This window comes from Harpegnathos saltator, unplaced genomic scaffold (genome assembly GCF_003227715.2).
Source record: "Harpegnathos saltator strain DR-91 unplaced genomic scaffold, Hsal_v8.6 scaffold403, whole genome shotgun sequence".
Classification (NCBI taxonomy): domain Eukaryota; kingdom Metazoa; phylum Arthropoda; class Insecta; order Hymenoptera; family Formicidae; genus Harpegnathos; species Harpegnathos saltator.
The window spans coordinates 594796-608068 of record NW_020230210.1 but is presented as its reverse complement, the minus strand read 5'-3'; the positions used below and the strand labels follow the sequence as shown (position 1 = coordinate 608068).

Genomic DNA, 13273 nt, shown 5'->3' with positions numbered 1-13273 from the left:
ACGGAGGATGCAGTAGTTATCGTTGCTGATTCTTTGGACACCGTAAGGGAACGATCGTTGATCGTCAAATCGACAAATCCAAGCATCGTGTGTTCTTAACCACGCGAGGAAGTTGCGGACACGCAATCACGTTTGTTATTCTTCACTAGATCTATTCGAGCACTCTCGTTGGACTTGTCAAGAAAAGCAGAGCATGAAATTATAGAAATTCTCGAAGTGATTCGCGTCAGTTAAAACAAGTAATGACTACGAATAAAGCAATGACTATAATCTTCGGAAAAGTGTACGCGTAAGAAGGAAGAGAGATTCTAAATCCTTTTCGGCGAGATCCTGAAGAGGCAGCTTTACTCGAAGCAAGACCTGATGGAAAGAGGCAATAGAAATAGAGAGCCTAACCGCTGCATCGTGTTAATGTAACAAGCGCCTCTAACAGAGAATGATACACAGAGAAGCGGGAGAGAAAGCTCACCGAGTTCCAGCAATTCCTTCGTGGTGCGTGGAACGTCCAACGCTCGGTCCCTCAGCTTCTCGAAAGTGTTGCATATCTCAACATTATAATTCCAGTGACGCTTGATAAGCTCGTCTATGACGAGTGCACGCAGCTCGTTCGCGTAAGAAGTGAGACCGCGTTTGACGGCGGCTTGATGCAGACACATTGTCGACAGGTACTCGTTGTCGGGCTGCAACGTATCCTCTTGTTGTATCGTTCTCGTTGTTTCCGATGGAAGCGTTGAAGGGAGGCTTCCCGTACACACGGACGATCACCTATGCACTTGTGCTAGGTGATCGGATTTTCTCTGCGACTTAATGCTTAACACGTTGGTTCCGTTGATCCGATCGCGGGAAAACTTGCTTGATTTGTTAACTGAACGTTATTTCGTTCGCAGTTTCGCGCTTTTTTGTGTCACAAAAATGGTTTGAAGAAATATCGTCGGGAATAGCAGTTGCGAACACAATATTGGAAATAATAATATGTTAAATTTCCCGATCAATTGTTGATTTATTTCAACGTGTTAGGAATCTTTACGTATTAAGAGTGTCGTAGCTATCTAAAATTTATTGTGAAATCAAATTTATTATATAAAACACTAAAAAATGGTACCTCCCAGGTTACAAATTAGTCCTGAAACTAACGTGATATGTATTTTCGATTTAAATGACATTAAATAAGATTTAGTTCAGACAGATTCTATGAATGGTGAAACGCAAGGAATTAAAAGGAGTCTTTTCGCTCGCGCAGTTAATTACATAGATCAACCGCCGAGCCCACGAAGGTCAAAGAGAAACGGAGAGTCTATCGGAGTCAAGCTCGGTGCCAAACTCGTTGGAAACTCGTGGGAAACAAACTGTACTCACCATACCGTTGATCTCGCGTATCCGACGATTGAAGTCCTCGACTTGCGCAACGCATTCCTCGAGGGAGCGTTCCTTTTCCGTTCGCTCGACCGCATCGCGGCGCGCGTCCGTCCCGTAAATGTCGCTGAACCGCAGCCGCAATCCTTCCACATAGTCACTCAAAGGCTGGAAGGTTTCTCGTAGGACTCGTTCCAAGCGTAGGTGCGCTTCGTCCAGGTACCAGTCCGGCGGAGTAGCAAACGACAACGTGTCCTCCTCGTTCCTCGTCGAGATTTTCCCGTCGCCAATGACGCGTCCTCTGATTCGCGCCCATGACTCCAACGGCGGCAAATGTCGCGCGAGGCGCGCTATATCGTCCAGAAGATCGTGGAAGAGCTCGTGCAATTCCGGGAGCCGCGGGTTCACGAACAAATCGTTCTTCTCGCACTTCAACTCGAGCTGCGATAAATTCGCTCATTGTAATCATCGCTAAAGACATGTGATAAACAAGTTCGAGTTGTCGAGCGGCTTTAACTGGCTTAGCTGGCAGGCTAGGTTTACCCGGAGCAAAGGTATCGCCGTGAGGTCACCGAGGACTTTCAGCAGATGCTCAATAGTGTCGATCGTGCGGCTCACTATCTGCAGGCCAAGCAGCCGCGTGGCGCATCTGAGGAAGCGCAGCAATACACCCGTCGCGACGTCCTGGATGTTGCGACGCTGAGAGACCATCCGCACAATACCGCTGTAGTAGGATGCGATGATCACATGCGCGCTCTTCTTCAGGTCCGCCTCAACCGAGTCCAAGAATCTGCCCGATGCAATTATTTATTTGTTTATTAATGTCTCGTCAAAAGACTTGTCACTTTGTAAAAAAAAAAAAGTCAGCATTTTATTCAAGAACGGGGGATCGATTATTCGCGACGAAAGATTCCGAGTACCGCGCCATGTGCTTGCACATCCGAAATTTGTTAGAAAGTTGACATACCAGCCAGGATAAAATTGGAAGTTTCTACTCCTAATTGAGAAGGGAGAAGGGGATAAAGATGAGATAAAAGATCAGTTGAAATTGCAGGTTGTTGAGAATTATACAAGACGTCTCATCGTCGCGTTACAATACGTTGTAAAGAATAAATAAAGGTCAGCAGTCCGTTGGACGACAGCGCAATGGGTGAGAGTGAGACTGAAAAAAATTACAAGAAACGAAACATGATAAAGAGAAAGATGAAATGAGGTGGGAGCGATATATCGCCTCATCGGTAAATGATAATTATCACCATCGTCTCGGAGTACCGATTATTCGGTCATTCGAATTAATAGCTCGGTAAAAAGCAACAGTGTTGTACCTGTCGAGACCGAGGAAGTTGAGCCCGCGATACCGCCCGACGTCGCAGAGCACCTCCGGCAGCAGCAGCTGCGCCTTCGCGACGATGCTTCTGATAAGTCTATGCGACAAGTGATATTGTTTGGCGAGCGTGCAGCGATTCCGCAGAAATTTCGCCATCAACTCGGTGCGGCCAGGATGCTTGTACGGCGTCACGTCCTCCTCCTCCTCCTCCTTCTCCTCCTCACATTCAATGGCTATTATTCGACATATCGCCACGCGTCGCATCGCCTCGTAGTAATGCTCTTTCGTCTCCTGCATCTGCTCCTCTAGGATATCCGCATACTTGCCACGCAACCGCGACCAGCCCGCTAACTCGCGAATTCTCTCTTCCCATTCCTGCCACCAACGAACGGCACATTCGAGCGATTGGTGACGATGTGTGAAATCAAAACGAAAGTTTGATTAGAAAGCGATCAATATCGCTGTTAATAAGTAAGCTCTCCCTAAACCTTTCAATACAATCGATTTGAACATATATTAGAGAAATTAGAGTAATTAGAGTCAGAGAGAAAGAGAGAGAGAGAGAGAGAGAGAGAGAGAGAGAGAATATAGAAAAAATTTAATTTATACAAAGATTTCAAAAAATTACATGTTCTTCGAAAATTGCATCAGTCGGTGAGACGAATCAAAGATAAATAAAAGTAAAGGAAATAAATCGCAGAAACGATAATATCCCATTTTTCACACTTTAACTAAAAAGATCGTTGCGTTCATTATCATGAGAGGATATTTAATGGAAAGTGCAGCTTCCCAAAAATCAGATAGCTTAAGTAAATGAGCATTATATGTGCGGTTAATCGATAGTAACAAATTTTGTAATGCGACCTACCGGAAGCAGGCCAGTAACGGGTGCTTTTTCGGCAGCCTCTTTCATTCGGTTAAAATAGAAATCCTGCAATCGCATTATTTCGCATTCAGTAGGATGAATATCGATCATCTCGTGATGACGCATCTTGGCTTCCGCCGACGCCACTTCCAGAGCATCCTGCACCTGCTTCGCGAGTACCTGGATAGAGTCATAATGAAATATTTATCAATATGAGGCAAAAGGTTAATTAATTATGCGATTATGCGCCAAGAGATATGTGCGATTTTATGTAAGATGTGAGGAACAGAATTCCGAATCCGCAGGATCGCGTTACTTTGTCGAGCTTAAAGCGGTGCAAAGCTCGATGTCCCGCATCGTCCGAAACGATCTTGATAGTATCCTGCATAGAGGACAATTCCTTTGTTGCATCGCTTCCGTCGTGAGATATATTACAATAATCGGACACGTTGATCATATCACTTCGGTTATGTCAACGTGTAATCTATAAAACCGGGAAGCATTCCTTGTTTCTCGTCAGTCAACTTGTCGCGGCTACATTCACGCATGAGTGTGGCCATTGCGATAATCACGGATTACAAACATTAAATATTCCACGACGACCTCAATTTCAAAACAACGAGTCCCCTGATGTACTTCACGGTTGACTTGTTTTCAACGTCTCGAGGATGTCGAGGTTTTCGGTTGATGAGTGATTAAAAGGATGAGTACTTCGCTAATTAAAGCTCCAGCAAGGCTGCGAAGAAATCGTGTTTTCCGGATGATCGCAGACTTTAACGGGATTCTAATTTCAGATTTGATTACAAGGGTATACGTAATGTTAGGAGCTGGAAGAGCGCGATAAGTGACCCTCGGCTTTTGTCCCGCCCAGAGAAAAAATCTTTAAATATAAGCAAGGGGAGAAATCTCATGAAATGAATATCAAATAGCTCTGTTATACGTTCTCGCGTGTATCTTCGCTCAAGTCGAGTCGTGTTGTGCACACCGAGTATAATGCTGTCGTATTTTTCTTAGTGAGTTTCTAAAAACGAGCAAATATAGAGAGGGAGAAGGAGAGAGAGAAAGAGACAGAGAGAGAGAGAGAGAGAGAGAGAGAGAGAGAGAGAGAGAGAGAGAGAGAGAGAGAGAGAGAGAGAGAGAGAGACGGAGGGACGGCGGGGGAGAAACAGCGAAGGTGGCGATATAACACCTCGACGCGGTCGAGTTAACGTAAGCACTCCCGAGCGAATTAATGATTAACGTGTTCTCAGCGTATTACAGGATTCGCGATACTACTGAAACAGAGTAATGGCCAGACCTATGCCAGTGTTCGTAATTAGCTGACCACATTCCTCCTGACTGCGAGCGCAGTCGCGCTTGGTCTTTTCTGTAATTTTCCGTCGTAATTCTGTTCGCGTGTACATCCACGTAATTTCCAAACTTTCCTCTATCTTCTCCTCTTCTCCTTCGTTTCTTTTTCCCTCGGGGTAAACGGGAGTGTAATCGTTAAGATACCTAGAAAAAAGCCGACTAAATCGTAACGGAGGCAAAAGTGCTGCGTGTTTTCTGCGAACAGAGCGAATATATACATAGCGCAATCGATCATTCGCGTGAGATATCGGAATTGCGGAAATCTTCGGCGAATCTTCAGAGAAAGTTAACGAAAGCTAGCCTTCGTCGATCTTCGTCGTCCTTACTGTGTCATCGCGACACCTCGACCTCCACCGTCACTGTCATTTAACTCCGAGTTCATGACGATTAACGCGGTGAACGTCGATGAACATGTCACGGGAAGGCAGCGAAGAAAACGCGAGATCTGTCGAGGAAATACGAAGTCCTGCGGAAAGGACTGCGTGACCTCGCAGGAGATCTACGTGTTGTGCACGCGTGGATCCCGTAGGAAAGACAGACGTATACTCTGGAGAAAGAGAAAGAGAAAGAGAAAGGGAGATAGAGGGGGGGGGGAGAGAGAGAGAGAGAGAGAGAGAGAGAGAGAGAGAGAGAGAGAGAGAGAGAGAGAGAGAGAGGGTGCGAGGGTGGGTTTCCGCTACCGCCACCATCCGCCAACGACAGCGTGACGGGGTATAAAGTGGTCGCGTGCTCCAAGCTCGGTCACTCTGTCGTGGAGACATCAAGGCGACGCTCCTCCTCACTAGCGAGAGACCAGGCAGACGAGAACAGAGAGTTCAGGATTGTCTCGATCATCTCTCGATCATCAACTCGTCACGATCATCAGCGTCTATCATCGCCATCACCCTTTCTTCCACCGTTCATTCTTCGTGAGGCCGAGGGCGACGACGAGGGCACGACAGCCGGTACCAACGGTCGACACGAGGTACGAGCTTTCACGTTCTCCTGAATTCCCGCGCGTTTTCATCTACATCTCTATTGCCTCGTCCTCGATTGCGATTCACGCTACCTAACGCAGTGTTCCCTTCTTGTTGAGTTGGGCAGACGGATAGACAGACATAGAATAAACGAAGATAAATTGGATCTCTCGTCGGCAATAAAGTCGCTGCACGTATTATACGTGGGCGGCTAGACACAAGAAGAGACCCCGCGCGAAGGAAAATAATTACGATATATAGTCGACAGCAGAAGGGTTGCAACGCGTTTCTTCGCTGCGTGTTTGGGAACAGACTTAAATCGTACGAACGATCGTGCACGACTTTTGAATATTCTCTTCAAATTGAAATTGAAACTTGTAGAATTGCGAGAGGTGCCGTAATCACTTCTCGCCCCTGTCTTTGTTAGCGCGCGCCGCTTCAGTAGAAGAAGACGTGTGCAGTCAGACGTCATTCCCGCCACCGAGTACTCGCGATTGATTCGAGAAGACGTTGATTCGAGATCATAATTAAACGAACGAATTTATAGTAACAGTAAGCTGTTACAAGAGATACTTTTTCTCTTTTCAGATTTGAAATCGCGATTCTGTCTGATCAAGAAAATCCAGAAAATCGACGCGGAAACTCTGAAGCTTTGATAAAGTTGCAAATTGATAAAATTACATAAATAAAAATGTACCAATAACTTGTAATTATCACGAAAATTATTTGTTAAATTTTGGATATAAAATGATTATTTTTATGTTTGGTTTTGTTGTACAAATGACCAATATAATAAGCTTCTTATTGTAGGGAGAGAATTATAAAGATCTTTCATTTTAAAAAGAGGATTATAGAAATCTTTTCAGACGTGAAAGCGCATAAAGAAGCTCTACCGATTATTGCATTCACTAACAAAGACTACACTTGCAATTTCTCGCGTAAAGTCGCTTTGAACTTTATCTGATAAACGCGACATAACATTTGCGCCGATAGAAAGATAAATGCAATCTGCTGCTCGCGTAAATGTACAAAGGCGTTGATAAGCTTCGCGCGTAAGCTTCTAGAAGAAAGATGCGAAGTGCAAGTTTCGAGATCAATACATCAGAATGTTCGTGTTTGTTTAATATACTGATATAAGAAAAAATTTCCTTCCTTCCCCATTTTATACAAAATCTAACAAATACAATGTTCCTACGGAAAAATTTCGAAATTTCGGTACGTTAACACGTCTGCACGTTAATTCGTGTTGGTGTTCTCGAGATTTTCAAGCGCGCGAAATTTTCAGCTATCTTATCCCTCCCTACGGACCAATGCTGCATTATCTTCCGCTAATTATTATATTTTTCGCGGTATCAGTGGAAGTATGAGTATCGATATCCACAACAACGAGCGCGCGAGCCATGTTACCCGCTGGCTCGATGTGCGCTCGAATTATCACGATGACCTTTCTAATTAATGAATTAAATTCGCGCGGACCGTGGTCGCGAGCTTTGTGATTCAAATTTCTCCGCTCACGCGCCGGCCGCAACAATTATCTGATCACACGGTGGCCAACAATGCGTCGATTGTCCCTCCAATTAGCGGATTGTGTAACAGACCACGGACGAGCTTCGCGTACGCGCGGGCTTCGTTTTTCATTTAACTGACCCCCTTGTATTTATATCCACCCCCGACCACGACCTAACCCGTTGCGTCGTCCGATACACGCGGCCCGTCCCGTTCGTCGATACGCCATGTCTCGATTGGACATACGAAGGAACCTCGTCGACGTCGTTATGCGTGTCATGTATGCGTTTCTCTCTCTCTCTCTCTCTCTCTCTCTTTCACGTTATTTCCACGTTAACATAAAATCGTTATTTTATATCGTCGGAGCAACAGTCGGAATCCGTTTACTCGACGATCCGCGCGCGTGTTTCCTCGCGCGTTTTATGTTGGCTTGTCGCATTTTATTTACACCACACGCGACGACAGATCGTCGTCTGCTTGTAACGATAACAAGTGATTCGTGGACGTTCAATTTGCCGGAAGGCTTTTACGATCTCGACAGCGAAATTAGTTTTGAGGAAATATTTCCCGACATACCGGCTCCCTCGAAATCCCAACTCTTTCATTCGATTGTTTTTACGCTCGTTTCGCAGGTGCGATAGCAAGATGCCATCGGTACGAAGTGCGATTGCATTGGCGTTGGTGCTGTTCGTTTTCGCAGAGTGGTCACGAGCAATGCCGGCTATAGACAAAGATAATAAAGAAAGAATTCTGAACGCCGTGGACGTAAGTATGAGGAGAGAAAAGCTACCCTTTTGTTAGATAGAGATATACTCCGATACACCGATTATTCTTATTATATGTAACCTAATAGAGATTGTAAGAGCATTTATCTGATTAGAATATTCATGTTGTCGTTTATTATTTTCTCTTTCTTACATCATATCTTCCTTATTGTTATATCATACGCTATGATGTTCTACATAAGGGTTTAAAAATTTGTTCGTTCGAACCTCCGAGGGGAGCACGTGGTCGAGATTTATGAGAGAGCTTGTAACAATTTTACTTATCTTCAACGTCAATGGTTTTATTTATCTTCAACGTCAACGGTTCGGTGTACTCGAGATCCGGAAAATCAACGGAGGAACAATCCGTAGCATTCGGTTACACGAGACCGTGTGGGATACTTTTGTTCTTTAGTGTCACGGTCGCGCGTCCCTATGAGAGAGCTCCGGAACAAGAAAGTCGGCGACAAGTTAACAAAGGGACTGAAGTTTCTAGATGCATGATGAAACCGATGCAAATTTGCGTGGTCGCGGACGACATTTAAATTCTCCATTGCGCGCGCACTCTCTTAGAAGAAAGAGAAAGCACCTTTGGAATTGCTTTTCTTTAATGTAATGACTTCTTCAATTTGTGCAATTAAGATCCAGAAAATTGACCGAAATGACAAACACAGCCTTGGTCGATTATTATATTTTCGCGAAACCGCGAATTTGTGAACGCTCTGTGGAGTTTTTTCCCGGTATGATATCATTCATGAAATCGCTTCAGCCGTCGTTAAGAAAATCCACGCGAAATCTCGTCAGAGTTTTTCCACGCACGATCGAAATAAAATAAAATAAAATACAAGAAAGCGCATACCGTCCGTTCGTTCTCATGTCCCTTCGAAGGATCTTCAGCTGGACTGGCGAGGAAAATAGACGCAGCAGGAGTCTGTGACAGCTGTCAAATAGCGCTGCGAATCAAATCCGCACGACTCGTCGTCGTTGTTGTCGTTGTCGTTTCCGTTCTCCACGTTGCTTTGTAATCGAATGGGACGAAAGTGAGATCGATTCAGAAAGAAGATGTCTGCGTGAGAAAGCTTCTAAAGCTTCTCGATTACGAAATCCGCGAAGACGACGACAGCAACGACGAAGACCAACGGACGAGTAGCCGGCACCCTTACAAATGTATTTTACGTGAACGTTACGTAATAACGGTAGGTTGGTATCAAAGTTTGTCATATGAGAAGCGAGAGAGAGAGAGAGAGAGAGAGAGAGAGAGGAAAAGAGAGAAAAAAGTACATATCGTCACTCCTCCTTTTCGTAAGAACAAAATTGTATCCTCGCTTCGCATCCTGTGCGTTCCGGCGCAGAGGATTCTTTTCGTTCCCTTCGCTTCTTATTTCGTGTGCGCATTGCGTAACTTGTTTTGTTCCGTGTCTTGTGTCTCGTTTTCCGTGAAATTGCAATGTTTCAATTCAATTTGTACATCGCGTTACAAGTTGCCGTATTCGATAGAAATACCAACTCATCCGACGTCAATCGCGGAACGCGAATGGAATCACGTGAAAAGCCGCGAAAAACTAAGCATAATCATCGGCTCGAAGCGGTGCGTCGCCGAATTAAGGTCGACACGCACACATGCGCCTGTGAGTGATGTATGGAAATTCGGCGTCGGTGAAACGAAATATCGTTTTCCGTAACAACAATAAATGGACGTGCACTCGAACGTGTCGAATCGGTCGATCATCGTCGTCAACGTCGTCTCCGTGCCATCGATGTTCAAGGAAAATCTCCGATACGTCGTAGCCACGTAAGCTAGAAGCACACGCGCGCGCGCGCAACCCTTATTCGACAAAACGCGCATTGTTTTTATCGCGTACACATTGTTATTGAATTGATTCTCCAAAGAATACTGCGCCACTCGCGGCCGCGCTGGCCGTCTCGCTCTGGTTCCGCCGGCGAAACAGTACGGTGGTATAAAGGGAGCTTTATGAAAATGTTGATGCTCTCCCGAGCTTTCCATCTGCGACGCGAAATAAACGTTCGAAGAAATTGCGTCGAGCGCGTGTGCGCGAGCTCGTGTGCATTGCGTAACTGCACGTCCCTAAATTGCAAATTGCATGCAATTTTAAGCATCAAATTGAGAGAGAGAGAGAGAGAGAGAGAGAGAGAGAGAGAGAAAGAAAAGAAAAGCCAATCGTCTGTCAATCAGGCAGTGAGAAAGAATATATTTAGGAAAAATAACGAGTGACGTCCGTCACTCTGCTGTGTATAATTCCGCCGGTTTACGTTTTATTCGAGACACCTCGAAGATGGGGACGAAGCCGATTATCGCAACGACAGACCGTTGCGTCGTAAGGGTAAATCAAAATCTCCGCGAAAGGCGTACGGAAAGATCGAACGGCGGAAGTAGGGGCGCAAGGAGGCTTCCGATAAATTTCTTGACTGAACCGATAATCAATAATCGATAATCCGTCAATGGCAATCGGATTCTTGCGGCTCTTTCCTTACATACTATTTCTTCGCGAGCCTCTTGTCGAGCTTCCTCGAACGTGCCTCGGTCTTTAGCACTCTAATCCGAAAAAAGAGGTATCGACGAAATACAGGGCTGAGGAACGGCTGATTCGATCGTGTTTTCACGTGGAATCGCATAATTTCGTTTTGCATAAGTCGACTCTTCCCAGTTATTTCACATGTCGGAAGACCGACTGAGATCGAAGAGTGAATGCTTCAAGCACTAAAGATGACTCATGTATCAAATGATGTAAATATGCTAAGAGAATTTCATTATATAATTATTCAATGATATTCATTATAACTGGAAAATTATTTTCTATTCTAAATTGTTATTATAATAATGTATGTTTTATTTGAAATATTAAATATGCAAAGTGTCTCATGAAATTTCCACTCTTCGATTATTGTGTTTGAAACCTTGAGAAATCATCGAATATCACTGAAAATATTGAACTTGCTTCTAAGCGGAAAAGTTGATCTACATCATCGCATCGAAAATGTCTGTTCCATTTCCGAGAGGGTAGATTCTTCAAAATGTGACAAATAATCACTTTTCGTTCATTTTCGCAAATACTGTATGCTGCTGAACTCTTCGACCTCGCTCCTTCGATTACGTATGTAAATCCTTAGACCGGAGAACACATGCGAGTCGTGCGAAATCGCGAATTCTTTTTATGACACTTTACAATTCACTGTTGCGATTTCGCAACACGCTCGCTTATCCGCAACCTCACAATTAGGAATGCTGCCTCATTTTCAATATTTTAGTGAGAATACCGCTTGCCGAGAATACCCTGCGTATTTTCCTTTCATAGAACGATTCGCGTGCTTGCTCGACCGTGTGTTTATCGCATTAATTCTCAATTTCGTTTAATCAACACGCCGTCTACTTTACGCGCGAATTACGATGCGAGGCGGTCGCACGGCCGAACGCAATTACGTTGAACCATTTCGCCGTTTACTGTCGACGGAAAACTGAAATAAATGTCAATCGTTCTGGACGTGTAACGTGATTGTCGCATACAATAAACAACTCGCGCGTTTACGTCCTATTAATGCGCCGCTAAACAGAAAGCACTCGTCCATTGTGTAACGTTGCAACGATTTTCATGTCTCTCTTCGTTGAAATCAATCGATAATTACATATTTTTTCAGACCAACAACTGTTTCTTCGGCTGAACGACTGAAATCGGCGCGAAATGAACTAGAACGCGGTTGATTTCGTTTAATTGTTCGACTGCAATGATTCTCACTAACGAATATTTGAAATTGAAAGACGCATGTCGCGTAATTCGCGTTTTGTGCAAGCGCTAAGCTTACACAAAAAGAAGACTAAAAACGAGAAAATGAAGAGAAGAAACTTCTATTTGTATATATACATCTACTTACTGCGGTGGAAAAGTAGCACGCTCGTAATTGTTCTAGCTGATGGACGACGACGGCAACATCGAGACGGCCCTGATAAATTACCTCTTCACCAAGCAGATCGTGAAGCGGCTACGCAATCAACTGGACATCGGCGATTTACAGCGTAAACGCAGTTACTGGAAGCAGTGCGCCTTCAATGCGGTGTCTTGCTTCGGTAAATAGGCGCTTGCGACCGCGGGAGAGGGAGAAAGAGAGAGAGAGAGAGAGAGAGAGAGAGAGAGAGAGAGAGAGGAAGTGTGAGAGTGTAAAATCATAAGAAGATCATGTAAGATGAAAAAAACAGAAACCTTCTCCATATCCTCGCGATTCTCTCCAATTTTAAGCAGCTTTTCTCTTCGCGATTCCACGTAGCTGCGAAAATTATTTCGGCTGTGTCTTCGAATCCTCTGCGACGATTTTCTTTCACACGTTTTAATCACTGTAAAAAAGTGAGCGAACAAGCGATTGAGTAATTTTAGAATAGGATAGCGCGTGGTGGTGCAGAAAAAGAGATGGAGAAAATGATACATTTAACGATATATGTTAGACGCAATTACATATCAGAGAAAACATACGCACGTCTGCTACGTCTGATTATATTCTCTTTTCCGAACTACACGTTGCACTACTCGCCTGTCCTATACCTTGGTTTGCTGTTTGTAACATCGATATGTTTAATTAATGTAATCATTCGTTGTCGATGTTTCGCTTATGTATATTAGCGTGCCGTGTCTCTGTTAATTATTAAACGACCGTAATTGTCCCAATTAAAAATATCTTTCCTCCTCATTCCCCCCGTTGATTGACTTCGATCATTGAAAATACATAAAGTCGATCATGCGCACGCACGAGTGAAAATCTCATTTGCTCTATGTTGAATTAATTTTAAATTAACGTTACCCGCGATGTTAAACGCACGCACGGTTCCCTCCGCGAGCGTGATCGCGTCGCGGCGGCACTTACGGAATTGGATCCGCTTAATTCGTTTAATCGAAGAACACGGCGTCCCTCAAGTTTTATTCACTCTTAACTGTTCGTACGATTCTTATCTTGGAATACTATAAAGACAGAGAATCCACCTCTTTTCAGAAATAATTTGGACAAGTCGTGTATTTTCGTCACACGCGGGCATTTTAACGTCACCCAAAATCGCGATATTTAGTTCTGTCACAGAACAACGATAAAGGAGCGTTGATGCGAAATCATGAGGCGGTCAAGGGCGAGGAGACCAATGAGAGAAGTCAAA

The 13273-nt window shown here is 44.3% G+C and overlaps 1 protein-coding gene across 1 annotated transcript; it reads left to right on the top strand.

The window, feature by feature from the left end:
* Positions 1 to 5617: 5617 nt before the first annotated feature.
* Positions 5618 to 13135, top strand: LOC105182736 (allatostatin C). The gene is made up of 3 exons (XM_011140397.3): positions 5618 to 5859; positions 7990 to 8122; positions 12046 to 13135. Exons 2-3 carry the CDS (start codon positions 8003 to 8005, stop codon positions 12208 to 12210), a joined length of 285 nt encoding a protein of 94 aa, XP_011138699.1. The 5' UTR covers positions 5618 to 5859; positions 7990 to 8002; the 3' UTR covers positions 12211 to 13135.
* Positions 13136 to 13273: the final 138 nt, after the last annotated feature.

What these genes read in the sequence shown, in the direction of transcription:
- LOC105182736 (XM_011140397.3), top strand. Translation starts at nt 8,003, where the DNA reads ATGCCATCGGTACGAAGTGCGATTGCATTGGCGTTGGTGCTGTTCGTT. An exon ending in GAATTCTGAACGCCGTGGAC is followed by an intron (nt 8,123 to 12,045) that starts GTAAGTATGAGG and finishes TAATTGTTCTAG; the next exon opens with CTGATGGACGACGACGGCAA.